Source organism: Nerophis ophidion, linkage group LG28, assembly GCF_033978795.1.
Source record: "Nerophis ophidion isolate RoL-2023_Sa linkage group LG28, RoL_Noph_v1.0, whole genome shotgun sequence".
In the NCBI taxonomy this organism is placed as follows: Eukaryota; Metazoa; Chordata; class Actinopteri; order Syngnathiformes; family Syngnathidae; genus Nerophis; species Nerophis ophidion.
The window spans coordinates 20,826,896-20,854,328 of NC_084638.1; the positions used below are offsets into that span (position 1 = coordinate 20,826,896).

At 40.3% G+C, this 27,433-nt stretch overlaps 2 protein-coding genes across 6 annotated transcripts; one reads left to right on the forward strand and one right to left on the reverse strand.

Moving 5' to 3' along the window:
• Window positions 1-1,916: 1,916 nt before the first annotated feature.
• On the reverse strand, window positions 1,917-11,057 carry LOC133544970 (zinc finger protein 182-like). 2 transcript variants are annotated; one of them, XR_009804691.1, is made up of 3 exons: window positions 10,545-11,057; window positions 3,859-3,932; window positions 1,917-3,743 (listed from the first exon to the last, which is right to left on the reverse strand). XR_009804691.1 is itself a non-coding variant. In XM_061890232.1 (2 exons), the coding sequence occupies exons 1-2, from the start codon at window positions 10,729-10,731 to the stop codon at window positions 2,986-2,988; spliced, it is 1,134 nt and encodes a 377-aa protein (XP_061746216.1). In that variant the 5' UTR covers window positions 10,732-11,055; the 3' UTR covers window positions 1,917-2,985. The 2 variants fall into 2 exon arrangements, 1 of the variants encoding a protein (XP_061746216.1); XM_061890232.1 differs by having other exon boundaries at window positions 1,917-3,932; window positions 10,545-11,055.
• Window positions 11,058-11,079: 22 nt separating this feature from the next.
• Window positions 11,080-26,352, forward strand: LOC133544972 (uncharacterized). 4 transcript variants are annotated; one of them, XM_061890235.1, is made up of 10 exons: window positions 11,080-11,512; window positions 17,010-17,143; window positions 17,213-17,451; window positions 21,921-22,012; window positions 22,128-22,211; window positions 22,301-22,357; window positions 22,457-22,594; window positions 22,785-23,005; window positions 23,329-23,488; window positions 26,177-26,352. In XM_061890235.1, exons 3-10 carry the CDS (start codon window positions 17,327-17,329, stop codon window positions 26,320-26,322), a joined length of 1,023 nt encoding a protein of 340 aa, XP_061746219.1. In that variant the 5' UTR covers window positions 11,080-11,512; window positions 17,010-17,143; window positions 17,213-17,326; the 3' UTR covers window positions 26,323-26,352. The 4 variants fall into 4 exon arrangements, with proteins under 4 accessions (XP_061746219.1, XP_061746217.1, XP_061746220.1 ...); XM_061890233.1 differs by having other exon boundaries at window positions 17,010-17,451; XM_061890236.1 differs by having other exon boundaries at window positions 17,010-17,442.
• Window positions 26,353-27,433: the final 1,081 nt, after the last annotated feature.

Sequence of the window (27,433 nt, forward strand, 5' to 3'; positions counted from 1 at the left end):
TCCGATACCCCATACTCTCTGAGCACTCCCCACAGGAAAAGGGTGGAGTGCCATCTCCGGGTTGGGGAGGAGACCCTGCCCCAAGTGGAGGAGTTCAAGTACCTAGGAGTCTTGTTCACGAGTGAGGGAAGAGTGGATCGTGAGATCGACAGGCGGATCGGTGCGGCGTCTTCAGTAATGCGGACGTTGTACCGATCCGTTGTGGTGAAGAAGGAGCTGAGCCGGAAGGCAAAGCTCTCAATTTACCGGTCGATCTACGTTCCCATCCTCACCTATGGTCATGAGCTTTGGGTCATGACCGAAAGGATAAGATCACGGGTACAAGCGGCCGAAATGAGTTTCCTCCGCCGTGTGGCGAGGCTCTCCCTTAGAGATAGGGTGAGAAGCTCTGCCATCCGGGAGGAACTCAAAGTGAAGTCGCTGCTCCTCCACATCGAGAGGAGCCAGATGAGGTGGTTCGGGCATCTGGTCAGGATGCCACCCGAACGACTCCCTAGGGAGGTGTTTAGGGCACGTCCAACCGGTAGGAGGCCACGGGGAAGACCCAGGACACGTTGGGAAGACTATGTCTCCCGGCTGGCCTGGGAACACCTCGGGATCCCCCGGGAAGAGCTGGACGAAGTGGCTGGGGAGAGGGAAGTCTGGGTTTCCCTGCTTAGGCTGTTGCCCCCGCGACCCGACCTCGGATAAGCGGAAGATGATGGATGGATGGATATTTGTCCTGCAATACAAGTATTTTATAGCGCTTTAAGTACTCTTAACATTTAAAAAAATAGACTTTATGTTAACTATAACCCATAAATTACAACATGATGCCTGCCAAAAGGTGATTTGCAGTATGTTTTGAAATTATTGACACATATTTTCTGGTTCAAAGTTAATGGATTGAAATCTGAAAAGTTAAAAATATAATACTACTTATTCAGTACTGTTGACTTGTTGCAATACCTAAAAGCTGAAATCTTCCCATAACTATACATTATGGCAGTGGTTCTCAAATGGGGGTACACGTACCCCTGGGGGTACTTGAAGGTATGCCAGGGGGTACGTGAGATTTTTTTTTTAATATTCTAAAAATAGCAACAATTCAAAAATCCTTTATAAATATATTTATTGAATAATACTTCAACAAAATATGAATGTTAGTTGATAAACTGTGACAAGAAATGCAACAATGCAATATTCAGTGTTGACAGCTAGATTTTTTTGTGGAAATGTTCCATAAATCTAATAATAATAATAATAATAATAGATTGTATTTGTAAAAAGCACTTTACGTTGAGCAAAAAACCTCAAAGTGCCACAATGTGAAAAATTGTGCTACTAATAAAAAAAGATAAAAGATAAATAAAATATTAAACTAGAAACAGCCCGAAAGCTAGAACCAGCATGTATGTCTATAAAAAGGCTTTTTAAAATTAAAAAAGGGGGTTTTAAGCCTTTTTTAATAGCATCCATGTCAAATATTGACGTTAAAGATTTCTTTTTTTGTGAAATGTTTAGAATGAAGTTCATGAATCCAGATGGATCTCTATTGCAATCCCCAAAGAGGGCACTTTAAGTTGATGATTACTTCTATGTGTAGAAATCTTTATCTATAATTGAATCACTTGTTTATTTTTCAACAAGTTTTTAGTTATTCTTATATCTTTTTTTCCAACTAGTTCAAGAAAGACCACTACAAATAAGCAAAATGTTGCACTGTTATACAATTTAATAAATAAGAAACTGATGACATAGTGCTGTATTTTACTTCTTTATCTTTTTTTCAACCAAAATTGCTTTGCTCTGATTAGGGGGTACTTGAATAAAAAAAAACGTTCACAGGGGGTACATCACTGAAAAAAGGTTGAGAACCATTGCATTATGGCACTTAATATAAAGTGATGTGGAAAATATTTACTTACTGACACATCTTTTCTGCAATAAATCAATCAATCAATGTTTATTTATACAGCCCCAAATCACAAATGTCTCAAAGGAATGCACAAACCATTACGACTACAACATCCTCGGAAGAACCCACAAAAGGGCAAGGAAAACTCACTCCCAGTGGGCAGGGAGAATTCACATCCAGTGGGATGCCAGTGACAATGCTGACTATGAGAAACCTTGGAGAGGACCTCAGATGTGGGCAACAGAGCTAAATTGCCCCCCCCCCCCCCCTTCCTGGGCAAACGACACCCTCTCCATCTTCACAGGACTTTGGGTATTCATTCCACTGGTGTACTGTATGTAAATGAGCATGGAGGGTGGGACTTCTGAGAATGTATAATTGTCATGTCAAATTCTAAAGGAGTTAGAACAAGCTGGAACGATTGGATGTGTCGTTCTGGTTTGGTCTCGCTTTGCAAAGCTTGTTATTATTTGTTAGTTACTTTAATAAATAATTTTAAAGCTATTTGTCACTAAAGGATTGTCTTTAAGAAATTTCCACGACAAACCCAATAATGGGAATGTTTGTTTTATCCACGAATATAACTTCGATAAAATAACAACAAAAAAAAACATCGTTCCTCAAACAATTCAGCCATTTTCTCTCCTTTTTATATTGCATAAAGGTCTGGGGACATACATATAAAACAATCACAACACAATCATCATATTATAAAAGAGAGTAATAAAGATCATTAATAAAATGGATTATAGAGAGACAACAAATGATTCATAAAGTCACACATTTTAAAAGTTAATAAATGACAACTGTTCAAATGATGTATAAAGTAAATAATAATATGCTCCCTGAAGTGGTCCAGAAGATGTTTCAGATGTGAACCAGTAAATATGTATATCATATAAAGGTGCTAATCTATGGGATTATTAACAATTAGAAATACAAATATGTAATACTTCCCTATTTCAAACTAGCTCATCTATAAATGTAGAAGCATATTAAACACAAACAACAATGTCACACATGTATGTGCCGATGATGTTAGAAAGTCAAAATTAAAGTCTTGACAGTTTATTTCAAATCCTGCAGTTTCATTTGCTGCTGCTGTTCTCACCAGCACACTTGTGTTTCTCACACTGGTACTTATAAGAGAATCTTTCACCACACACACTGCAACTCAACACTTTCTCTCCTGTGTGTCTTCTCATGTGTGCTACAAGGTTTGATCGGTCACAATAGCTTCTGTTGCAGAATGAACATTTGAAAGGTTTCTCACCAGTGTGTATTCTCATGTGTACTTTCAAATTCCCACTAAGTAAAAAACATTTACCACATACTGAGCAAGAAAAAGGTTTTTCTCCAGTGTGTGTTCTCATGTGTCTTTTCAGATAACTACGGTATTTAAATGTTTTGTCACAGTGAGAACATTTCAAGTGAGTGTCGTCAGTGTGACATGTCTTATCATCTTTAGAGTCTTCATCATCAGTGTCAGGAGAGTGTGACGTTGTGTCCTCACTATCTGATAGTGGAGCTAAGAGCTTGTCTGCTTGTGATCCTCCACAGTGGTCTCCATCAGCTTCTGTTGTCATGTGTTGTGTTGAGCTGCTGCTTGGAGGCTCCCCACCTCCCCTCTCCTCACTTTCACCTTTGACCTCATCTTCTTCACCCTTCACAGGGACACCAGTCACTGGGAACTCCTCCAACCATTTAGGCTGACTGATGCGGTGTTCCCCCTCTTCCTCTTTAATGTGCGGCATCTCTTGGTCCTCCTCTTCCTCTTTAAAGTGGCGGGTCAGTGGGTCCTCCTCTTCATTTTTGATGTGTAAGATCAGTGGGTCCTCCGCTTGCCCTTTAATGTGAAGTATCAGTTTAACATTACGGGTCTGTGACGTCTCATGTTCCTCTTTAATGTGAGGGGGCTGTGGCTCCTCTCCTCCCTCTTTAATGTGTTGGTAATGTGGTACCTCTTCTTCCTCTTTAATGTGGTGGGGCTGTGGCTCCTCTTCCTGCTCACGAGAAAGATGTTCTTCTTCGACATCTACAAGAAAACAAACATTCTTTAGAAAAGTTCAGCTTTGCTCAGTCACATGAGACATTGTCCTGCACCAACATATGATCCCACAATCTCATCAGTTTCCCCCTCACAGCAGTCAGGGTACTTCCAGCTGACACATGAAGAGGATTGTCAGGGGAAGGCCTTCCCAGGCCAACGTCCAATTCACCTCATTCATATAAAACATCCTAAAAGTCATTCCTGCAATCCTTAATGGTAGACGCCATACGTGAAAGTGTGCTGTTCTCCCTCAGAATAAGTCATTTTTCACACAGGAAATAATGTGCCACACGCCAGCCTCCACGCAGTAGTACTAGTGATGAGCTCCCCCTGCTGGTGGACAATAATTAGTGATTTTCACATTTATCTTTAGAGACATGTCTGCTCTAAAAATAGCAGGAGCATAGTCAACATCCATCCATCCATTTTCTACCGCTTGTCCTGTTCGAGGTCAAGCAATGTTGGCCAAAAAAGATGACATCTGTTTTGCTTTCATTTAGATAGTTAAACTGGGAAGAATAAATCAGATTACTGACTACTCTTTCAAAAGATAGCTTGTTTACCTTATTAATAATAGTAATATTGAATTAATTTAGTGTGTTTCTAGACACTCAAATTGTGTTACAGTGAGAACTGAGAAGACATCATTCATGCAGGCCACATATTCAATGTGGTAAGCTACATTTAATTATTATAATAATATTAACTAGATGAAGTAATTCCTGAAATAAATGTATGTGAATGCTCCAATGCTGAAGTTCAACTGAAAGGTTGACAGAATGTAGTATGAATGTAAGAATAGTTTGAATGTTGGAATGGTTTGAATGTTGAAGAGTTTGAATTTCGGGAAAACTGGGATTTGTTTAAGTTCTTAAACCAATATGCTTTTTTTTGTCCTGACTCAGAGGAATGTTTTGACAGTGGAACAGTTTAAATGGGTTGAACAATGTGAAAAGAGTCATCGCACTGAAGAAGGTTGGAAATAAGGTTAGAAAAAAACAGGAATTCCTGGAAATTTTTTGAATGTGGAAAACTGGTTGTTTGAATTTCCAGGATGAATTGTATGTGTTGAAGGTGGAATGCTTTGAAACATGTGGGGATTGTGGAAATTTGAAAAATGGATATTTACTTTTGAATGAGGAAAATGTCCCTAAAAACAGGGAATTCCAGAAAATCCGTGAATTTCTTTCAATAAGTGTTGAAAGGGAGCACACAGTTCCTGAACACACTGAATATTTTGAAGTTGGAACGGTTTGAATCAGATGAAAAATGTGGGAGTTGTGGAACTTTCATTGTATTCCTTTCAATGGGAATTTCATGGAATGTTTTGAGAATTTCGGGGAAAGCGGGATTTTTTTTTTGAAAACGCTAAAAAATGTGAATGTTCTGAATGAGTTGAAATGGTTGGTGTTAGAATTTTTCAAATCGGTTGAAGTCGTAACATTCTTAATTGAGAAACGGTTTTATGGAATTCCTTGAATTTCGGGAAAACCGGGAATTTTTCCAATTCAAAGAAACAATTTGTTTTCTGTCATGATTAAGAGGAATGATTTGACGGTGCTACGGTTGAAGTGGGTTGAAAAATTTTGTAATTTCAATTTCCAGAATTAGTGGAATATGTTGAAGGTGGAATTGTTTGAATTGGTTGAAAAATGTGGAAATGATGGCATTTTGAAAAATGGCCAATTCATTTTGAATGGGGAAAAATTTCACGGAAGACGTGGAAGTCTGGGAATTTTGGGAATATGTCAAGGAAACCCTGTGATTGCCGAATAGGCTGAACAGTTTGAAGTTGGAACGGTGTGAACTGGATAAAAAATGTTGGAGTTGTGGAACTTTGAAAAGTGTACCATTTTTTTCAATGAGAATTTAATGAAAATTTGGGAATTTTGGGAAAAGCGGAATTCTTTCTAAAAAATGCTAAAATATATGAATGTTCTGAATGAGTGAATGGTTGGTGTTGGAAATTTTTTAATCGATCGAGAAATGTTGAAGTAGTAAACATTTTTTGTTGAGAAATAGTATAATAGAATTCCTGGAATTTTGGGAAAAACAGGAATTTTTCCAGAGAAAAAAAAAACTTTGTTTTTTGTCCTCATTAAGAGGAATGATTTGCTGGTGGAACGGTTGAAGTGGTTTGAAAAATGTGGTCGACACAAAAAAGGGTAAAAAAAAAAAAAAAAAAAAGGGTTTGAAAAAAAACGGGAATTTGGGGTATTCTTTGAAATTTTTTGAACTTGGAAAAATGATAGTTTGAATGTCCAGGTTTAGTGAAATATGTTGAAGATGGAATGATTTGAATCACTTGAAAATAGTGGAAATGGTGGAAGTTTGAAAAACAGCCAAATCATTTTGAATGGGAAAAATTACTAAGCACTTATTTATTCTTGTTTCAAGCTACTTTAGCAGCTAGCTTAGCTCTTAGCTTGCCTGTCCTTTGTGTGTAACATGTTTAGCTATGTTCTACAGTCCTTCAGTGATAATAATACCTGTACGAAATGTAATGTATTTGCTGCAATGGAGGATGTAAGAAGATACAGTTAGCTGTAGTGGCAACTAATTCCTCTGGTCGGCCAACTGAACATAAAAATACAAATCAGCATTTAACAATCTTGACGTTTGGGGTCTTTGTGAGTGGAAAAAATTTAATTTCACAATTTTGCGAAACAAGAAGACCTGGCAATAAAGTCCCATACTAAATCAGAGTTTTAAGATTTGATGGATATGAAGGCCTAGTAGTACAAAGTTTAGTTTCTACACAGTTTGGTGAATATATGTATGTAATAAAAATGCCTGCGATGAGGTGGCGACTTGTCCAGGGTGTACTCCACCTCCTGCCTGAATGCAGCTGAGATAGGCTCCTGCGACCCCCGGATGGAAAATGGATGGATGGATGGAAGAAAAATTCATCTGTTTACTGTTGTCTTATGTCAGTTTTGTTAAACTAAAATATTATTTGTTAAAGCTTTGTACAAGTTTAAAACGATCGCAATGCTAATTTTTGTTAGCCTATTAATGTGGTCATCCATTGTATGTTAGCATTAAGCTGGTGGCACAAAAGCCAACTTTTTTCCTGTATGGTTGTACTGTTTTTTTTAGGTTTATACCAAACTGTATTGTTGATTGAACAAGATTGTTACATGTATGTGGAGGTCTTTTGCAGGCTCCTCAAACACACGGCGGAAAAAGCGCGGCGTCACCCCGGTGTGTGTACGGATGTGTCGAAGGTACGTAGACACGGAAAACTCCCCCACAATGGTAATAAACTTCCTCGTCCTCTACATCAGTGGTCCCCAAACTTTTTGTATCCGCGGACCGGTCAACGCTTAATAATTTGTCCCGCGGCCCGGGGTGGGTGTCCTTTTATTTTAATTTTTTTTTCTTTGTCATGAAAAAGGGACGTTTTTTTCATGAAAAAGGGAGGTTTTTGTGGTTGGTGCACTAATTGTAAGTGTATATTGTGTTTTTTATGTTGATTTAATAAAAAATATTTATTTATTTAGTTAAAAAAAAAATACAAATTAATAAAAAATTATTCTGCGGCCCGGTAGAGCCCCCCCCCCCCCCCTTTTTTTTAAACAGCCTCAAATCGCCTCCACACATCAAGCTGAGAACAGCAGCACACTTTCCCCTTCACAATAATAGGTCTGACTGCGCTAACAAAATAAAGGTTCCAAAAAAGCACCTCACACAACCATAATGAACTTATTGATGCATTGACCCAAAGTATGGGTCAAAATTGTCCAAAGATGTATTTCACCAATAAATGTGAGAGATTTTGCGTTTAATTAACAAACATTGTATACATTTTTGACAAAAAAAAGCACACACTTAAATTGTAGTAAAAAAATAAGTTTAAAAGGTAAAAAATTGAACTAAAAACAATTAAAACATAAAATTAAATGTTATTGTTTTTTTATTTTGTTGTTGTTATTTAAATTTATTTTTATTATTTTTTTTACTTCTTGTGGTTGATTTGTTACTAACTCATGTCTGTTTTTTTAAACTATATTTAAAGTTTAATTTTGGTAATAAAATAAATTAATGAATAATTGTGTAATTAATCGTGATTACAATATCAATCAAAATGATGGTGATTATTATTTTTGCCACAATGGTCCAGCCCTAACTGTACCCTTTTTAAACAGAGGGTGTAAAACACAATCTATTCTCCATGTTTCATTAACTGAAGTTTATCTTTCATGCATCTCAAGGATATAAATATCATTCCATAATGTGTCTTTACCCATCCATCCATCCATTTTCTACCTCTTGTCCCTTTTTGGATCACAGAGGGGCGGAAGGCCGGCTACACCCTGGAAAATTCCATAAAACCTTTAAACAAGTTATTACTGGAAATGTTAACCTCATTAGAAATGTATCCTCCAGTTTATGGCTATTATAAGACATATTTCCTGAGGATATACATTTTTACAGCATGTTTTAAAGAGATAGCATTTAAAAATGACTTCTGGGTATATTATATTGCTCAACTAATTCTTATTTAGGGGTCTTAGTGAGAGGAATAGAGGCGCTCCCATTGACTTCAATGTTAGAATTACAAACCCCGTTTCCATATGAGTTGGGAAATTGTGTTAGATGTAAATATAAACGGAATACAATGATTTGCAAATCCTTTTCAGCCCATATTCAATTGAATGCACTACAAAGATAATATATTTGATGTTCAAACTAATAAATTTTGTTTTTTTGCAAAGAATAATTAACTTAGAATTTCATTGCTGCAACATGTGCCAAAGTAGTTAGGAAAGGGCATGTTAACCACTGTGTTACATCACCTTTTCTTTTAACAACACTCAATAAACGTTTGGGAACTGAGTAAACTAATCGTTGAAGCTTTGAAAGTGGAATTCTTTCCCATTCTTGTTTTATGAAGAGCTTCAGTCGTTCAAAAGTCCGGGGTCTCCGCTGTTGTATTTTACGCTTCATAATGCGCCACACATTTTCGATGTGAGACAGGTCTGGACTGCAGGCGGGCCAGGAAAGTACCCGCACTCTTTTACTACGAAGCCACGCTGTTGTAAGACGGGGCTTGGCATTGTATTGTTGAAATAAATAGGGGCGTCCATGATAACGTTGCTTGGATGACAACATATGCTGCTCCAAAACCTGTGTGGACCATTCAGCATCAATGGTGCCTTCACAGATGTGTAAGTTACCCATGCCTTGGGCACTAATACACCCCCATACCATCACAGATGCTGGCTTTTGAACTTTGCGACTATAACAATCCGGATGGTTATTTTCCTCTTTGTTCCGGAGGACACCACGTCCGCAGTTTCCAAATATAATTTGAAATGTGAACTCGTCAGACCACAGAACACTTTTCCACTTTGCATCAGTCCATCATAGATGATTTCGGGCCCAGCGAAGCCGGCGGTGTTTGTGGGTATTGTTGATAAATTAGTTTTGCTTTGCATAGTAGATTTAACTTGCACTTACAGATGTAGCAACCAACTGTAGTTACTGACAGTGGTTTTATGAAGGGTTCCTGAGCCCATGTGGTGATATCATTTACACACTGGGGTTGGTTTTTGATGCAGTACCACCTGGGGAGTCAAAGGTCCATAGTATCATTGCTTATGTGCAGTGATTTCTCCAGATTCTCTGAACCTTTTGATGATTTTACGGACCGTAGATGGTAAAATCCCAAAATGCCTTGCAATAGCTCGTTGAGAAATGTCGTTCTAAAACTGTTCGACAATTTGCTTACAAAGTGGTGACCCTCGCCCCAGCCTTGTTTGTGAATTACTTAGCATTTCATGGAAGCTGCTTTTATACCCAATCATGGCACCCACCTGTTCCCAATTAGCCTGCACACATGTGGGATGTTCCAAATAAGTGTTTGATGAGCATTCCTTAACTTTATCAGTATTTATTCTCACCTTTCCCAACTTCTTTGTCATGTGTTGGTGGCATCAAATTCTAAAGTTAATGATTATTTGCACCAAAAAAATGTTTATCTGTTTGAACATCAAATATGTTGTCTTTGTAGCATATTCAACTGAAAATTGGTTGAAAATGATTTGCAAATCATTGTATTCCGTCTATATTTACATCTAACACAAATTCCCAACTCAAATGGAAACGGGGTTTGTAGGATAGTTAAGATTTTCCTAAAGTTTGTTTGCGACTTAGAATGCATAACAAATAAAAACATATTATTGTCTTACATAAGGATTGTGAATGATAGGCAAAATAAATAAAAAAAATATCAGACCCCCTTCGATAATTTATCTACATCCTGTGAACGGGTTGATGCTGTGGTGAAAGTGAGAAAATAAATACATGTCAGGAAAATGCAAATTTCAGCAAAAATGGCTGGCAAATTTTTAAAAACCTGGTTAAAGATTGTTGGCGGTAAACCCAGAGAGGCATGTGTGTGTTATAAGATGATGTTATAATTACTTTATTATTTAGGTATAGGGGGCCCCATCATGGGGCCCATCCCCCGGCCCAGCTCTGACTTGTTCCACCACTGGTCATTTTGATTATATTATATATTTCAAATGTCATGTTCTTGTTATTTGTCAAATATAAAGTTAGTAAACATGTGAGAGAAAGAAGTCAACAAACCGGTTCTGTGTATCACAACTTGATGATTCTTGACAACAGCGTCCAGTAGTTGATTGTAATCCTCTTTAGTTCTAGAAAGTTCCGCCTCGTATTCTGCTATCGTTCTTTCGAACACTACAAATATTTCTTCAACGGCAGCAGTTAGTCGCTGATTCACCAACGCTCTCAACATTTGTAATTTACACATTTTCACACAATCACAACACTTTACTCTCACACTTGATCTCTACTTAGCGATGTGTTGATAACTTCTGTGTCTTCTGTTAGCAACTAACAAGCTAAGCTAACTAGCGAGCTAAGCTATCTAACAAGCAAAGATAGCAGGAGAAGCGGCACAGTGCTTCTAGCGCATCGAGACGATTGTATCCCTAAATAAAGAATCAAATGTATATTTTATACGCTGTAAATATTTCAAACTGGAGAACAAATACTAAGACTGACTTTTTAACGTCCTGCGCGCTTCTTTCTCCGTCGAATTGCTTTCACGACATTTAGCGCACTTGACGTTACAAGGCAGTGAGATGTCTATGAGCAGTACTGCCTTGTAACGTCAAGTGTGCTAACTGTCGTGAAAGCACTTCGACGAAGAAAAAAAGTGCACCAGGCTAATAAGTCAGTCTATTTATTTCGTTTCCAGTTTGCAATACTTACGTCGTATAAAATACATCTTTGATTCTTTCTTTAAGGATAAAGTCGTCTCGATGAGCTAGAAGCACTGCGCCGCTTCTCGTGCTATCGTTTCTTGTTAGTTAGCTTAGCTCGCTAGTTAGCGTAGCTTGTTAGCTGCTAACAGAAGACAGAAGTTATCAAAACATTGCTAAGTAGAGATCAAGTGTGAGAGTAAAGTGTTGTGATTGTGTGAAAATGTGCGAAAGAACGATAGCAAAGTAAAGAGGAGAAGGAGCGACAACCTCAACTACTGGATGTTTATTATAAGAAACATCATCAAGTTGTGTTACACAGAACAGGTTTGTTTACTTCTTACTCTCACATATTCACTAACATTGATTATTAACACTATTCTTCAATATATGGTGTGTAAGAAGTTGTGAGGATGATGCATTTCGTCTGCTACTTGCAACGTGGTCTTGCCACCACGTGGTTGTCGGTGTTGTGTCGAATTTAACTACCCGCAAAGATGAGTTACATATCCCAGTCCATTTGTACAAAAAATGTAAATCTTCAATTCTAGTCTCCTCACTTGTTTATACAGATAGTTAGTAGGACAAAATAATCTCGTTCATTATCTTGTTACATGATATATGTCCTTTCTATTTTCTAATGTTAAGGGGAACTCCACTTTTTAAAGTGTTGTAATCATTCAATATCTCTATGTAAGACAAGCACACATGTGTTACTTACAAGAAACTAGGTGAGTACAAAAATAATATAAAATATTAAGTCTAAGCCTAGGCCCCTGGGGAGGGGTCCAAAGTGAGGCCAAGGGGGGGAAAAACTCATAGACATAGCACACATAAACATGTGTGTAAGAGGGAAACATCAAAGAACACAAAGGACATTAAATACATTAAAAGAGCAGAGCTGATGCAACCAGCTGCCACTCCAACAGTGCCATTTCTACATACAGCTACAAAAGTCAAACAAAAGATAATTAACCAATGATATATTTTGCGCACACACGATCGCAATTGATTTAAGTAAAGTCTGATTGTCATTAAAACAGTTAGCGCCATCTTTTGACACTTTGCACGCTACATCGCTACGAAGGTGAGCCGCGTAAATAAGACCGCCCACAAAAACGGCGCTTCCTGAATGTATGAAAAAAACTTGACTAGACCCGCTCATCGGTAGTGCATTTTATAATCCGGTGCGCCCTATGGTCCGGAAAATACGGTACCGTGAAATAGATTTCTCTTCAACATTCTCTCCGTAGTTTTGCCAAAAACAAGAAGAGAAGGAAAAACACACACACACACACACAAAGCTTTATTGACAATAACAAAATTTAAAAAAGTACTGACGATTTGAGGAAAAATGCCACATTTGAGTCATCCACACCGGAGAATAACTAGATTGTTGAACAAAAAAATATGGAACTAAAAAAGTTCTGCAACAAAGATCACAAAAAACAAGATTTGGAAAATGATATAGATCCATTTATTAATGTTCTCTCCCACATCAGTAATAATTGTTTGTATTATAAAGATGAAGAATATAATAAAATATAAATAATAATATAGTAAAAAGGGAATACAATGATTTACAAATCCTTTTCAATTTATATTCAATTCAGTAGACTGCAAAGACAAGTTATTTAACGTTCCCACTGAGAAACTTTTTTTTTTTTGCAAATAGTTATTAACTTAGAATTTAATGGCAGCAAGACATTGCAAAACAGTTGTCACAGGGGCGTTGTTACCACTGTTACATGGCCTTTCCTTTTAACAACACCCAGTAAACGTTTGGGAACTGAGGAGACACAGTTTTGAAGCTTTTCAGGTGGAATTCTTTCCCATTCTTGCTTGATGTACAGCTTAAGTTGTTCAACAGTTCGGGGTCTCGATTGTCCTATTTTAGGCTTCATAATGCGCCACACATTTCAATCCTTTCAATCCGGTTTCAGGGCAAATCACTCCACGGAGACAGCCCTCGCAAAAATGACTAATGATCTATTGCTAACGATGGATTCTGATGCGTCATCAATGTTGCTGCTCCTCGATCTTAGCGCTGCTTTCGATACTGTCGATCATAATATTTTATTAGAAAGTATCAAAACACGAATTGGTATGTCAGACTTAGCCCTGTCTTGGTTTAACTCTTATCTTACTGATAGGATGCAGTGTGTCTCCCATAACAATGTGACCTCGGACTACGTTAAGGTAACGTGTGGAGTTCCCCAGGGTTCGGTCCTTGTTCCTGCACTCTTCAGCATCTACATGCTGCCGCCAGGTGACATCATACGCAAATACGGTGTTAGCTTTCACTGTTATGCTGATGACACCCAACTCTACATGCCCCTAAAGCTGACCAACACGCCGGACTGTAGTCAGCTGGAGGCGTGTCTTAATGAAATTAAACAATGGATGTCCGCTAACTTTTTGCAACTCAACGCCAAAAAAACGGAAAAACTGATTATCGGTCCTGCTAGACACCGAACTCTATTTAATAATACAACTCTAACATTTGACAACCAAACAATTAAACAAGGCGACACGGTAAAGAATCTGGGTGTTATCTTCGACCCAACTCTCTCCTTTGAGTCACACATTAAAAGCGTTACTAAAACGGCCTTCTTTCATCTCCGTAATATCGCTAAAATTCGCTCCATTCTGTCCACTAAAGACGCTGAGATCATTATCCATGGGTTTGTTACGTCTCGCCTCGATTACTGTAACGTATTATTTTCGGGTCTCCCCATGTCTAGCATTAAAAGATTACAGTTGGTACAAAATGCGGCTGCTAGACTTTTGACAAGAACAAGAAAGTTTGATCACATTACGCCTGTACTGGCTCACCTGCACTGGCTTCCTGTGCACTTAAGATGTGACTTTAAGGTTTTACTACTTACGTATAAAATACTACACGGTCTAGCTCCATCCTATCTTGCCGATTGTATTGTACCATATGTCCCGGCAAGAAATCTGCGTTCAAAGGACTCCGGCTTATTAGTGATTCCCAAAGCCCAAAAAAAGTCTGCGGGCTATAGAGCTTTTTCATTTCGGGCTCCAGTACTCTGGAATGCCCTCCCGGTAACAGTTCGAGATGCCACCTCAGTAGAAGCATTTAAGTCTCACCTTAAAACTCATTTGTATACTCTAGCCTTTAAATAGACTCCCTTTTTAGACCAGTTGATCTGCCGCTTCTTTTCTTTTTCTTCTATGTCCCACTCTCCTTTGTGGAGGGGGTCTGGTCCGGTCCGGTGGCCATGTACTGCTTGCCTGTGTATCGGCTGGGGACATCTCTGCGCTGCTGATCCGCCTCCGCTTGGGATGGTTTCCTGCTGGCTCCGCTGTGAACGGGACTCTCGCTGCTGTGTTGGATCCGCTTTGGACTGGACTCTCGCGACTGTGTTGGATCCATTATGGATTGAACTTTCACAGTATCATGTTAGACCCGCTCGACATCCATTGCTTTCCTCCTCTCCAAGGTTCTCATAGTCATCATTGTCACCGACGTCCCACTGGGTCATTATTGTCACCGATGTCCCACTGGGTGTGAGTTTTCCTTGCCCTTATGTGGGCCTACCGAGGATGTCGTAGTGGTTTCTGCAGCCCTTTGAGACACTAGTGATTTAGGGCTATATAAGTAAACATTGATTGATTGATTGACATTTTTGATGGGAGACAATTCTGGACTACAGGCAGGCCAGTCTTGTACCTGCACTCTTTTACTATGAAGCCACGCTGTTGTGACACGTGGCTTGGCATTGTCTTGCTGAAATAAGTAGGGGCATCCATGAAATAGACCTTGCTTGGATGGCAACATATGTTGCTCCAAAACCTATATGTATCTTTCAGCATTAATGGTGCCTTCACAGATGTGTAAGTTACTCATGCCTTGAGTACTGACTCACCCCCATACCATCACAGATGCTGGCTTTTGAACTTTGCGCCTAGAAAAATCCGGATGGTTCTTTTCTTCTTTGGTCTGGAGGATACGACGTCCACAGTTTCCAAAACAATTTGAAATGTAGACTCGTCATACCACAGAACACTTTTCCACTTTGCATTAGTCCATCTTAGATGAGCTGGGGCCCAGCGAAGTCGCAAGTGTTTCTGGGTGTTGTTGATAAATGGCTTTGGCTATGCATAGTAGAGTTTTAACTTGCACTTACAGATGTAGCGACCAACTGTAGTTACTGACAGTGGTTTTCTGCCTATGTGGTCATATCCTTTACACACTGATGTCGCTTTTAAATGCAGTACCGCCTGAGGGATCAGAGGCCCGTAATATCATCGCTTACGTGCAGTGATTTCTCCAGATTCTCTAAACCTTTTGATATTACGGGCCGCAGAACTTGAAATCCCTAAATTCCTTGCAGTAGCTTGTTGAGAGATATTGTTATTAAACTTTTTGACAATTTGCTCACACATTTTTTCCAAAAGTTGGTGCCCTCACCCTATCCTTGTTTGTGAATGACTGAGCATTTCATGGAAGCTGCTGTTTCCCAATTAGCCTGTTCACCTGTAGGATGTTCCAAGTAAGTGTTTGATGAGCATTCCTCAACTTTCTCACTCTTTTTTCCACTTGTGCAAGCTTTTGTGAAACATGTTGCTGGCATCAAACACCAAATTAACTGATATTTGCAAAAAAAAAAAAAAGTTTTCCAGTTCAAACGTTAAGTAACTTGTCTTTGCAGTCTATTCAATTGAATATAGGTTGAAAGGGATTTGCAAATCATTGTATTCTGCTTTTATTCACCATTTACACAATGTGCCAACTTTACTGGTTTTGGGTTTTTTAGAATGTATAACCATTGAAATATGTCAGGAAAAAAGCAAACACATATTCATCAGTTGTATATATAGATCACCTAAGTCAAGTATAGAAACATTTGAAGATTAAATCAAGGCAAATTACATGGACAATGGTCAACAGATAATGTTCTTATCTGGTGACTTTAATATTGACTTACTTAACCCTAAAAAGCAAAAGTCCATTGATGACATCATCGTCAGCATCAGTTTATATCCTAAAATCACAAAGCCAAGCAGAATCACCGGACACTGTGCCACGCTTATTGATCATATTTTTACCAATGATTTTGATAACACTACAAGTGGTCTACTTATAACCAACATTAGTCATCATCTGCCAGTTTTCGCAATATACAATAATTCTCAGACACACTGATAGAAAACAATACAATGAATAATAATAGTTGAACATGATCAGTAAAAAGTCTGATTAAAAAGGTGTGTCCTTAGCCCTTTTTTAAAAAATATCAGCGGTCTCTGCAGTCCTGAGGCTCTCTGGCAGGCTGTTCCACAGGTGGGGGCCATAAGAGAACATAACACCCACTCTCTGTCAAATAGTCAAAAACAGATCAATCAAAATGGTTTATGACCTTTAAGCCACGCCCCCGGATGTTGATGTGATCAATAGGTCACTGACAGTATGATTTGACCGATCAATCCATTAAAGATGACCATGTATTTTACAGTCTGATACTAACAGTCTGATTTGTCGGATGTCAGTTGTTTTGAAAATCTATGAAGGATTTGTCTATGAAGGATTTGTGTTATTGTGTTCGTGTGCGTGCGTGCGTGCGTGCGTGCGTGCGTGTGCGTGCGTGCGTGTGCGTGCGTGCGTGCTTTGTGCGCGCGCGCGCGTCTGTGTGTTTTTTTGTGGGCCCACCCAGGAAGGATAGAAGAATGTCTTGTGCTACCATGAGGGTTTGTGTGGGCTCATTTTTTTCCTTGTGTGCCACTTCAGAGTAGAAACAAACACATTCGGAAAAGTTCTGATTATTTCTCATAAAAGTCATTGTAATGTGTCTTGCAGACGTCTGTGAACAACATCTTCTCTCTGAGCAACAGGAGTGGAGCTTCAGGATGGTAAAGGAGGAGCCACCGCCCTCTTACTTTAAAGAGGAAGACAAGGACCCACTCACCCCCCACTTCAAAGAGGAAGAAGAGGTGCCAGAGACCCCACATTTTAAAAAGAAATTGAATGATCCACTGACCCCCAACATTAAACTGAACAAAGAGGAACCACTGACCGACCACTTTAAAAAGGAAGAAGAATAGCCACAGACCTCCTGCATTAAAGAAGAAGAGGAGGAACACACCGTCAGTCAGGTGGGAGAGCATTTTGAAGGAATGTTGGCGTTCCCAGTGACTGGTGTCCCTGTGACGAGTGAAGATGATGAGGTGAAAGGTGAAAGTGAGGAGAAGAGAGAGGAGGTGCCTCCAAGCAGTGCTGCCAACACCTCAAGGTTGGCATGGTAACGTAGTTTTCCTTAGATTATATGCATCTATTGTGTTTGGGAATTGTAAGGAAACTGCTCCTAACTTGGCTCCGAGGTCCGTTAACCGTAAGACTGCCGGCATTAATAGCAGACAGGATGTCAGGCAAACTCCAGTCCATGAGGCCCTACGTGCCAATTGAGTTTGCCAGGAGACCACGGTCGCTTAGGGAGTTGGACCGTTGGAAGGCAACTGAATTCCGACAGTTCTTACTGTACACTGGCCCTCTGGTGCTGGCAGGATTCCTGGACCGGAACATGTACTCTAATTTCATGCTCCTGTCAACTGCTATATCCATGTTGGTAAGCCCTGAACATCTCAACTATGCTGGACAAATGCTAAAATCTTTTGTCAACCATTTTGGTGAGCTTTATGGGACAGACCAGATTGTGTACAATTTCCACTGTCTGGTCCACCTGGCAGACGAGGTGAAGAGGCATGGCTGTCTGGACTCCTTTTCAGCGTTCCCATATGAGAATCACCTTGGGAAAATATAAAACTACCGTATTTTTCGGAATATAAGCGATTTATACTCCGGAGCAACTTATGTGTGAAAATATTAACATATTACCATAAAATGGGGTTAGTGCGTCTGCCTCACAATACGAAGTTCCTTCAGTCCTGGGTTCAAATCCAGGCTCGGGATCTTTCTGTGTGGAGTTTGCATGTTCTCCCCGTGAATGCGTGGGTTCCCTCCGGGTACTCCGGCTTCCTCCCACTTCCAAAGACATGCACCTGGGGATAGGTTGATTGGCAACACTAAATTGCCCCTAGTGTGTGAATGTGAATGTGAGTGTGAATGTTGTCTGTCTATCTGTGTTGGCCCTGCGATGAGGTGGCGACTTGTCCAGGGTGTACCCTGCCTTCCGCCCGATTGTAGCTGAGATAGGCGCCAGCGCCCCCCGCGACCCCGAAAGGGAATAAGCGGTAGAAAATGGATGGATGGATGGATTACCATAAAATATCAAATATTATTTATCTCATTCACGTATGAGACGAGCTGGATGTCAGCAATCGTCACACACACACGTCAACCAATGAAAATTCGGCCGAGGCGGGTCATGGCTAGGGGTGTAACGGTACGTGTATTTGTATTGAACCGTTTCGGTACGGGGGTTTCGGTTCGGTACGAGGGTGTATCGAAAGAGTTTGTTTTCTAAAGTCTTAAAGGGGAACATTATCACCAAACCTATGCAAGCGTCAATATATACCTTGATGTTGCAGAAAAAAGACCATGTATTTTTTTAACCGATTTCCGAACTCTAAATGGGTGAATTTTGGCAAATTAAACGCCTTTCTGTTTATCGGTCTTTTAGCGATGACGTCAGAACGTGACGTCACCGAGGCAACACACCCCCCATTTTCATTTTCACATTACAAACACCGGGTCTCAGCTCTGTTATTTTCCATTTTTTCGACTATTTTTGGGAACCTTGGAGACATCATGCCTCGTCGGTGTGTTGTCGGAGGGTGTAACAACACTAACAGGGAGGGATTCAAGTTGCACCACTGGCAAGAAATCTGCCGCCAGACCCCCATTGAATTTGCCAGAGTGTCTGCACATTTTACCGGCGATGCTAAGACAGACATGGCACAGAGATGTATGGATAACCTGCAGATGCATTTGCAATGATTAAGTCAATGAAATAACAAAGGTGAATTTTGTTGATGTTGTTGACTTATGTGCTAATCAGACATATGTGGTCGCAGCATGACTGCCAGCTAATCGATGCTAACATGCTACGTTAATCGATGCTAACATGCTATTTACGCTAGCTGTATGTACATTTGAAACTAGATACCCACATTTAATGTGAAACAAACACTTACCAATCGACGGATTTAAGTTGCTCCAGTGTCACAAGATGCGAAAGTCCTGATCGTTTGGTCTGCACATTTTACCGGCAATGCTAATAAGGCAGCCATGCTATGGGCCACTTCATTAGTTACACCCATGCTATGGCAGAATAGCGTCAATAGCTATTCGCTCAATAGCTTCAGTTTCTTCTTCAATTTCGTTTTCGCTATCTGCCTCCATACTCCGACCATCTGTTTCAATACATGCGTAATCTGTTGAATCGCTTAAGCCGCTGAAATCCGAGTCTGAATCCGAGGTAATGTCGCTATATCTTGCTGTGGTAACCGCCATGTTGTTTGTATTGGCAGCCCTGTATGACGTCACAGGGAAATGGACAGTCGCATCGCAAATAGCGAAAATCAAGAACTTTAAAGCTTTTTTAGGGATATTCCGGGAGGTGCAAAATTTTGAAAAAACTTCGAAAAATAAAACAAGCCACTGAGAACTGTTTTTTATCGTTTTTAATCCTTTTGAAATTGTGATAATGTTACCCTTTAACAAGCTGCTCTGCTTTCTGCCTCTGTCTGAGCAGTGAGCACCCAGCATTGTCCCGCCCACACAACCATCTGATTGGTTACATAAAAAGCCAATCAGCAGTGCGTATTCAGAACGCATGTTGTAAATGCTTCATTGTCGAGCAGACATGTGTTTAGCAGCGGACATCGTACACTCCCCAAATTATAAAAAACACTTTCCAGTCACAACTATTACAAACATCACTATGAGTCCGTTGACATTTTAGGAACTTAAACTGCAGTTCAGCTCGCTCACAGTTCTGACTTGAGGTGATCTGAAGGCCAATTAGCTTTTAGCGTTACGTTAGCTCATTTTGCTGTGCGTGTGTTAGGGGCAGTAAAGCCCTGTCTGTCTGTTATTTCACATGAACTAACATGAACTCCATAGATTTCAGGGATGAATAGTCCCTCCTATTGCTATTGTACTACTTTTCAGCTATAGTTACATTAATCGAACGTATTTAGCAGCCTAGTTTTGAATGGCAGGGTGCCTGTTATCCATCCATCCATTTTCTACCGCTTATTCCCTTTTGGGGTTGCGGGGGGCGCCGGCGCCTATCTCAGCTACAACCTGGGGATAGATTGATTGGCAACACTAAATTGACTCTGACGTAAGCGACGTACCGATAGAAGAGGAAGCGGCGCATTGTCTTCCTTTGGAGTTGGCAGAATTGTTTAGAAGCGACACCGAAAACGAAGATCTCATGGGATTTGGCAATCAGGTGTGACAGATTGTTTGGTAAATGTATAGCATGTTCTATATGTTATAGTTATTTGAATGACTCTTACCATAATATGTTATGTTAACATACCAGGCACGTTCTCGGTTATTTAATTGTCATATAACAGCCTGTTGTTCACTATTCTTTATTTATTTTTAATTGCCTTTCAAATGTCAATCAATCAATGTTCATTTATATAGCCCTAAATCACTAGTGTCTCAAAGGGCTGCACAAACCACAACACAAACCACTACGACATCCTCGGTAGGCCCACATAAGGGCAAGGAAAACTCACTCCCAGTGGGACGTCGGTGACAATGATGACTATGAGAACCTTGGAGAGGACCACATATGTGAGCAACCCCCCCTCCCTCTAGGGGACCGAAAGCAATGGATGTCGAGCGTGTCTAACATGATACTGTGAAAAGTTCAGTTCATAGTGGATCCAACACAGCCGCGAGAGTCCAGTCCAAAGCGGATCCAACACAGCAGCGAGAGTCCCGTCCATAGCGGAGCCAGCAGGAAACCATCCCAAGCGGAGGCGGATCAGCAGCGCAGAGATGTCCCCAGCCGATACACAGGCAAGCGGTCCATCCTGGGTCCCGACTCTAGACGAGTGGTCCGTCCTGGGTCCCGACTCTGGACAGCCAGAACTTCATCCATGGACATCGGACCTGACCCTCTCCACAAGGGAGAGTGAGACATAGGAGAAAAATAAAAGAAACGGCAGATCAACTGGTCTAAAAAGGGAGTCTATTTGAAAGCTGTTCTTGTTGGATTTTATCTAATAAATTTCCCCCAAAAATGCAACTTATACTCCAGTGCGACGTATATATATTTTTTCCCTTCTTTTTTATGCATTTTCGGCAGGTGCGACTTATACTCCGGTGCGGCTTATACTCCGAAAGCTACGGTAATTAGAAAACCTGATTTCCCTCGAGCTCAGCTCATTCGGTGCCTTTCGTAGGTCACAGCTCCCAAATCAGATGCTGAAAAGGGAGCATTTTGTGGGCCCAATTGTTGTTGGCATGGAAGTTCATGCACAATATGGGGAAATGCAATGTGAAAGGTGGACCGTCAAATTGTCAACAGGGGACAACATGTTTCTGGTGGGGGATAAAGTCTGCCTTATCAAAAACATTATCAAAAATGATAATGGTGTGTACGCTATTTACAAAGAATTTTCAGTGTAAGCCAGTATAAGTGTGTTCTGTCTTGTTTTTGTCATGTTTCTACAGTAATAGGAAGGTTATTTCCGGTAGCAGTCAAAAATAGACCAGAGAGGCTTGTACTATATGTATATTTGGCAATTTTGGTATTGCAATAATCCTAATGATATGGTTACCCAACAGCCATCGTCTCTGGGACTCGGATGATAGCGAAGAAGACCCGGGAAATGGTGACCTCGCATCTCTGGGGTTGGCAAGCCAATTGCACAGGCAGAGTAAGGAAAAACCTCTTAACATCTCAAAAACGAAACCACCACATTAATATTAAAGATATGGTTAACATTCTTAGCGCTAAAGATATTCCTCCCTCCCTTTTATCTCTTCTCCCAGCTCCACCATCTCGCCGAGTGCCAGCAAGAGTCATTAGTACCGGTACTCGTCAACCCAACTCCTCAACTGGAGATAACTTTCGAGGTAAAGACTGATCTCCAAAATAATATCTCAGCATCCATTAACCATGGTTAACAGATCACAACCATTTAATACCAATTTATCTCCCTTAGCACCTCACCATGGGGAAGGACCAGCACCTGCATTAAACATGCAGAGAGTTACACAAGGTAGGGACTGATCTCTGAAATATTAGTGAATAGATAGACCCCTTGGGTATTATCAGTCATGGTTAACTGATGACTCTCTCACAATGCCCACCTCACTAGGAACAGCAGTCCCTCCTCGACTCCCTCCACCCAAAGCACCAGCCCTCAACATGTGGCAGACAGAGGAGCCTGGATCCAGACTGGCCTACAGGCCAACATGGCGAGGGGGAAGAATGGCCGACAACATTTCCTGCTCTGGTGAGCAATAACTGAAAATACCGGATGGTCATTGTGTGCCACAGATTTTGGAAAAAATTAAAATTCACAACCAATCACATATTTTCTTCCAACTTTGTCATTAACTAAGATCAGTAGCTAATGTCGGGATTATGAGTAATGAGGATAAACACTGAAACATGATATATTTTATACTGCTGTTTGTCAACAGCGGCTGAGGTCCAGATCTTTCGCCTGCTGGAAACTATGAAACACACCCAAGACCAGCTGATGGCGAAGGTCAACTTCTTAACCAGCAGGTTGACCAGTACCCCGGGGCCAGAAGTGGAAATGCCGGCCAATATCCAGTTTCCACTGGAACAGTTGGAGGCAGTGGAGGCATTTGAGGCACTTTTGAAGGAACCATCAAATGGTCCAGCTCGACAAAGAGTGGTGAGGTTTCTTACCTAATAAGAATGGTGCCATTAGGTGTATTGATTGTCCATGGTTATGCAAATAATCTATCGAATCAGCCCTGATGACCAGGCCTGTCCTGAACCACATTTTCCCAGTGGTAAGATTATGTCAGTGAGCCACAATCTGCCTGGTTTAACATTGTGTGTAAAGGTAGCATAGTTCCATGAGCCAAAAGAACAGGTTCTGTTTTTTTTTTTTTACATTTCCGGACGCTTTCAACAGGAACAAAAACATTTTAAATGCAACTTAAGCTTAAAAATGTTTACCTGTTTGTTTAAATAGATGTATTTGCCTTTTAGATTTCTTCTTTGGCCACCATTGGAGGCCAGGATGTGAAGCGGGTGACCTGGAACATCCTGGGCAGGATCTTCACAGATGAGGTTTCACATCAGATCAATTGGAAGGGTGTCAACAACAAAAAGGCCTTTAGCAGGATGGCAACAAAGACCTTGCTTTTCAGTAAGCATATAATTCAAAGTTATATTACATACGTACATTCAAAGTCAATAGTGAGGGCAGCCTTAAAAATCGTAGCAACCACCATACCTGTAGTTGCTTCCAAACTATTTCTCTTGGTGAGATTAACGTGACGCTTCAACTGATGTTTGTCGACTTCCTTTATTGCGTTTCTTCGCATGTTCAAAGAAACTGAAATAAAGTAATACGAAATCACATGAGGTAGTGAAAACATTCCTGTTAACTGAGTAATGATAATAACAAAAATCCTACCTTTCTGACAACATGCACTTTGCCGTGAGACTCCCTCCTTTTGATTCCTTTTGTCGCTGGCACTGTAAACGGCGTTGACAATGGCTGCGATTCTCTCCGCCTCTAATTGAGTGGTTAATTGGACTTGTTCACATTGCCTCGTGCGCTGCAGCTGGCTACCTAACGTGATACGTTTGGAGTTGAAAACTCGTGTCCGACTTCTAAGCCGACGTCACCATATCACGTGACCCATAACATCGCGGGAGCAAGTTTTCAGGAGGCGTTCCTTGTCTGTTTCCTTTGTAGTGTGAGACAGCGCGGTCTGCGACTGCAACCGGCTCGCCGACGCCCCTTCACAGCGGAATGGTTCCTATTGGTTATAAGTTCAGTGACGTGTGTTCAGGTCCGCACTCGGCTATTTATATGATGTGATGTCTTGTTAATACGCCTACATGAATACAAACATAGAATGATAGTACAAATACAGTTGTGATCAAAATTATTCAACCCCCACACAATTTTGGTGTTTTAGCAAGTTGGACATTTATTCCGTATTTGGTTTATAGTCATATCAAATAAAGATGTGTCAAATAGATACAAATGCAACTTCAATTGTAACACTGTATTTTACAAAATACCAAAAAAGGACATTTTTCTTAATATCTCATTGACAAAATTATTCAACCCCCTGGTTACGTGCATCTTTATTACTTATTAGAACACCCTTTGGCAGTAATGACATCCTTCAAACGTGATACATAACCGGACACAAGCTTCTTGCAACCATCTACATCTTTGCCCATTCCTCTTGGGCAAAGGCCTCCAGTTCATTCATATTCTTGGGCTTGCGTGCTGCAACTGCCTTCTTCAAGTCCCACCACAGGTTTTCTATAGGATTTAGGTCTGGCGACTGGGAAGGCCACTCCAGAGTCTTCCAGCCCTTCTTCTGCAACCACTCTGATGTCGCTTGGGATCGTTGTCCTGTTGGAAGGTCCAACGTGTCCCAAGCCTCAGCTTCGTCACTGACTTCATGACATTTGCAGCTAATATATCCTGCTAGGAAATAGAATTCATAATGCTTTGAACGCGCTGGAGATTCCCGGTACCTCAGGCACAGAAACAGCCCCACCATGATTAACAGTAGGCAAGGTGTTCTTCTCTTTGTAAGCTTCATTTTTTCTCCTCCAGACATAACGTTGATTCATAGGCCCAAAGTGTTCCACTTTTGTCTCATCACTCCATAGAACAGTTTCCCAAAACCTTTGGGGTTCGTCCAAATGATTTTTGGCATACTGGAGTCTATTTTTCTTGTGCCTGGTAGTCAGAATTGGGGTGCGCCTGGGAGTTCTGGCATGGAGGCCTTCATCTCGTAGTGTGCGCCTTATTGTCTGGGACGAAACCTGCGTTCCCCCCTCTGCAATGTCCTGTTGTAGTTCCTCAGCTGTTACCCGGGGGTTTTTCACGACTGTACGCTTCAAATACCGGACAGCAGTTGCACACAGCATCCTCTTTCTACCACGCCCAGGTAGTGTTTCCACTGTGCCTTTAGCTTTAAACTTGCAAATTATGCTCCCAACTGTGTCTCTTGGAATGTGTAATGCCTTTGCTATTTTCTTTAATCCATATCCTTTCTTATGAAGAGAAATTACCTCCTCTCTTAACTTCTTTGACCACTCCCTGGACTTCACCTTGTTGCAAATACACCATTGACCATCTACAAGAAGCTGAGCGTTACAGTCTTTTTCAATCAGTTTAATTGTTGCTCATTATGGTTCTAATCACATCTACACCTGATTGAAAATACCTTATTCAAATTCTGTTCTTAAGAGTTATGATCTTCATGGGGTTGAATAATTTTGTCAATGAGATATTAAGAGAAATGACACTGTTTGGTATGTTACAAAATATAATGTTGTAATTCAAGTTGCATTTGTCTATTTAATGCATCTTTATTTGATATGACTATAAACAAAATACGGAATAAATGTCCAACTTGCTAAAACACCCAAATTGTGTGGGGGTTGAATAATTTTGATCACAACTGTATAATAAGAAAATAATGTCAACTTCCCAAAGTTGGGTTATGGATATTTATTTATGCCCCCCCATTGGCCCTCTCCGTCGCCGTCATCTAACAGAGCCAAACAAACCTGACAAAACCACACAGATTTCTCCACATACAGTACTCTGATCAAGGAACCAAGTAACGATATTGTTTGAACATTATGGATGTGTTGCACACCTATACCCTGATCACAAACTCATAGTTTACGCACCTCTTATTTCAACCACCTCCTGTAACTTTAAGTCATGTTTCTTTTTCAAATGTAATCTCCTTAATACCTGTCTCATATTTTGTATTGTGTAAGCATACTTGGCTTTGGATGCTACATACCATAAACATAAACGTATCTGTCTTGTAATCTTATTTGATTACAGGTGCTGTGAGAAAAAATGTGGAGACAAGGTCAGCCACGGATGCCGAGGTCACCAAACACGCGATCAGGTGGTTCAACCTGGCGGCGGATCGGGCAGCGAGGAGACGAGTCCCGCCTCCACCTCCACAGACAGATCAGGAGGAATAGAAATGTATCAATAAACAACCTTTTATTTAACTTCTTGTCATTCACCAGTTATTCATTTTCTGATATGTTAGCTGTGCATGGAGCAGCATTTCGTTGAAGTTGTAGTCTAATAGATTAAATATTTATATTTACTATTTATTCATATATATATATATTTATATATTATATACTTTACAGAGTGAATTGACCATTTTCTGTTTCTGCCTATTGACAATATTGTTAGTTTAAAAATACAAGGCAATGCATATTTAAGTTTAGGCCAATATTGCTGTGGTAGGGCCTAGTGATAGTGTTAGTTTCCTATTTTATTCTACAGCAAGAAAAGAAAGGGATTTTGAAAAGAAGATAAACGGGTCCAAATGAGCCAGGGTTTTTATGAGTCCGTTGCTGGTCCACGGCGCATGTACAGTTGTGATCAAAATTATTCAACCCCCACACAATTTTGGTGTTTTAGCAAGTTGTACATTTGTTCCGTATTTTGTTTATAGTCATATCAAAGATGTATTAAATAGACGAATGCAATTTGAAGTACAACATTATATTTTGTAACATACCAAACAGTGTCATTTCTCTTAATATTTCATTGACAAAATTATTCAACCCCTTGAAGATCATAACTCTTAAGAACAGAATTTAAATAAGGTCTTTTCAATCAGGTGTTGAAAACACCTGTAGATGTGATTAGAACCATAACGAGCAACAATTAAACTGATTGAAAAAGACTGTGACGCTCAGCTTCTTGTAGATGGTCAATGGTGTATTTGCAACATGGTGAAGTCCAGGGAGTGGTCAAAGAAGTCAAGAGAGGAGGTAATTTCTCTTCATAAGAAAGGATTTGGATATAAGAAAATAGCAAAGGCATTACACATTCCAAGAGACACAGTTGGGAGCATAATTCGCAAGTTTAAAGCTAAAGGCACAGTGGAAACACTACCTGGGCGTGGTAGAAAGAGAATGCTGTACGGTATTTGAAGCGCACAGTGGTGAAAAACTCCCAGGTAACAGCTGAGGAACTACAACAGGACATTGCAGAGGGGAGAACGCAGGTTTCGTCCCAGACAATAAGGCGCGCACTACGAGATGAAGGCCTCCATGCCAGAACTCCCAGGCG

Bases quoted from the DNA above. Each gene is read 5' to 3' on its own strand.
- LOC133544970 (XM_061890232.1), bottom strand. From the start codon at position 10,731: ATGTGTAAATTACAAATGTTGAGAGCGTTGGTGAATCAGCGACTAACT. The intron at 3,933-10,544 runs GTTTGTTGACTT...GTTTTCTTGTAG, and splicing joins AGTTGTGATACACAGAACCG to ATGTCGAAGAAGAACATCTT.
- LOC133544972 (XM_061890233.1), top strand. From the start codon at position 17,327: ATGTTGGCGTTCCCAGTGACTGGTGTCCCTGTGACGAGTGAAGATGAT. The intron at 17,452-21,920 runs GTAACGTAGTTT...GTTACCCAACAG, and splicing joins AACACCTCAAGGTTGGCATG to CCATCGTCTCTGGGACTCGG. The intron at 23,489-26,176 runs GTAAGCATATAA...ATTTGATTACAG, and splicing joins AACAAAGACCTTGCTTTTCA to GTGCTGTGAGAAAAAATGTG.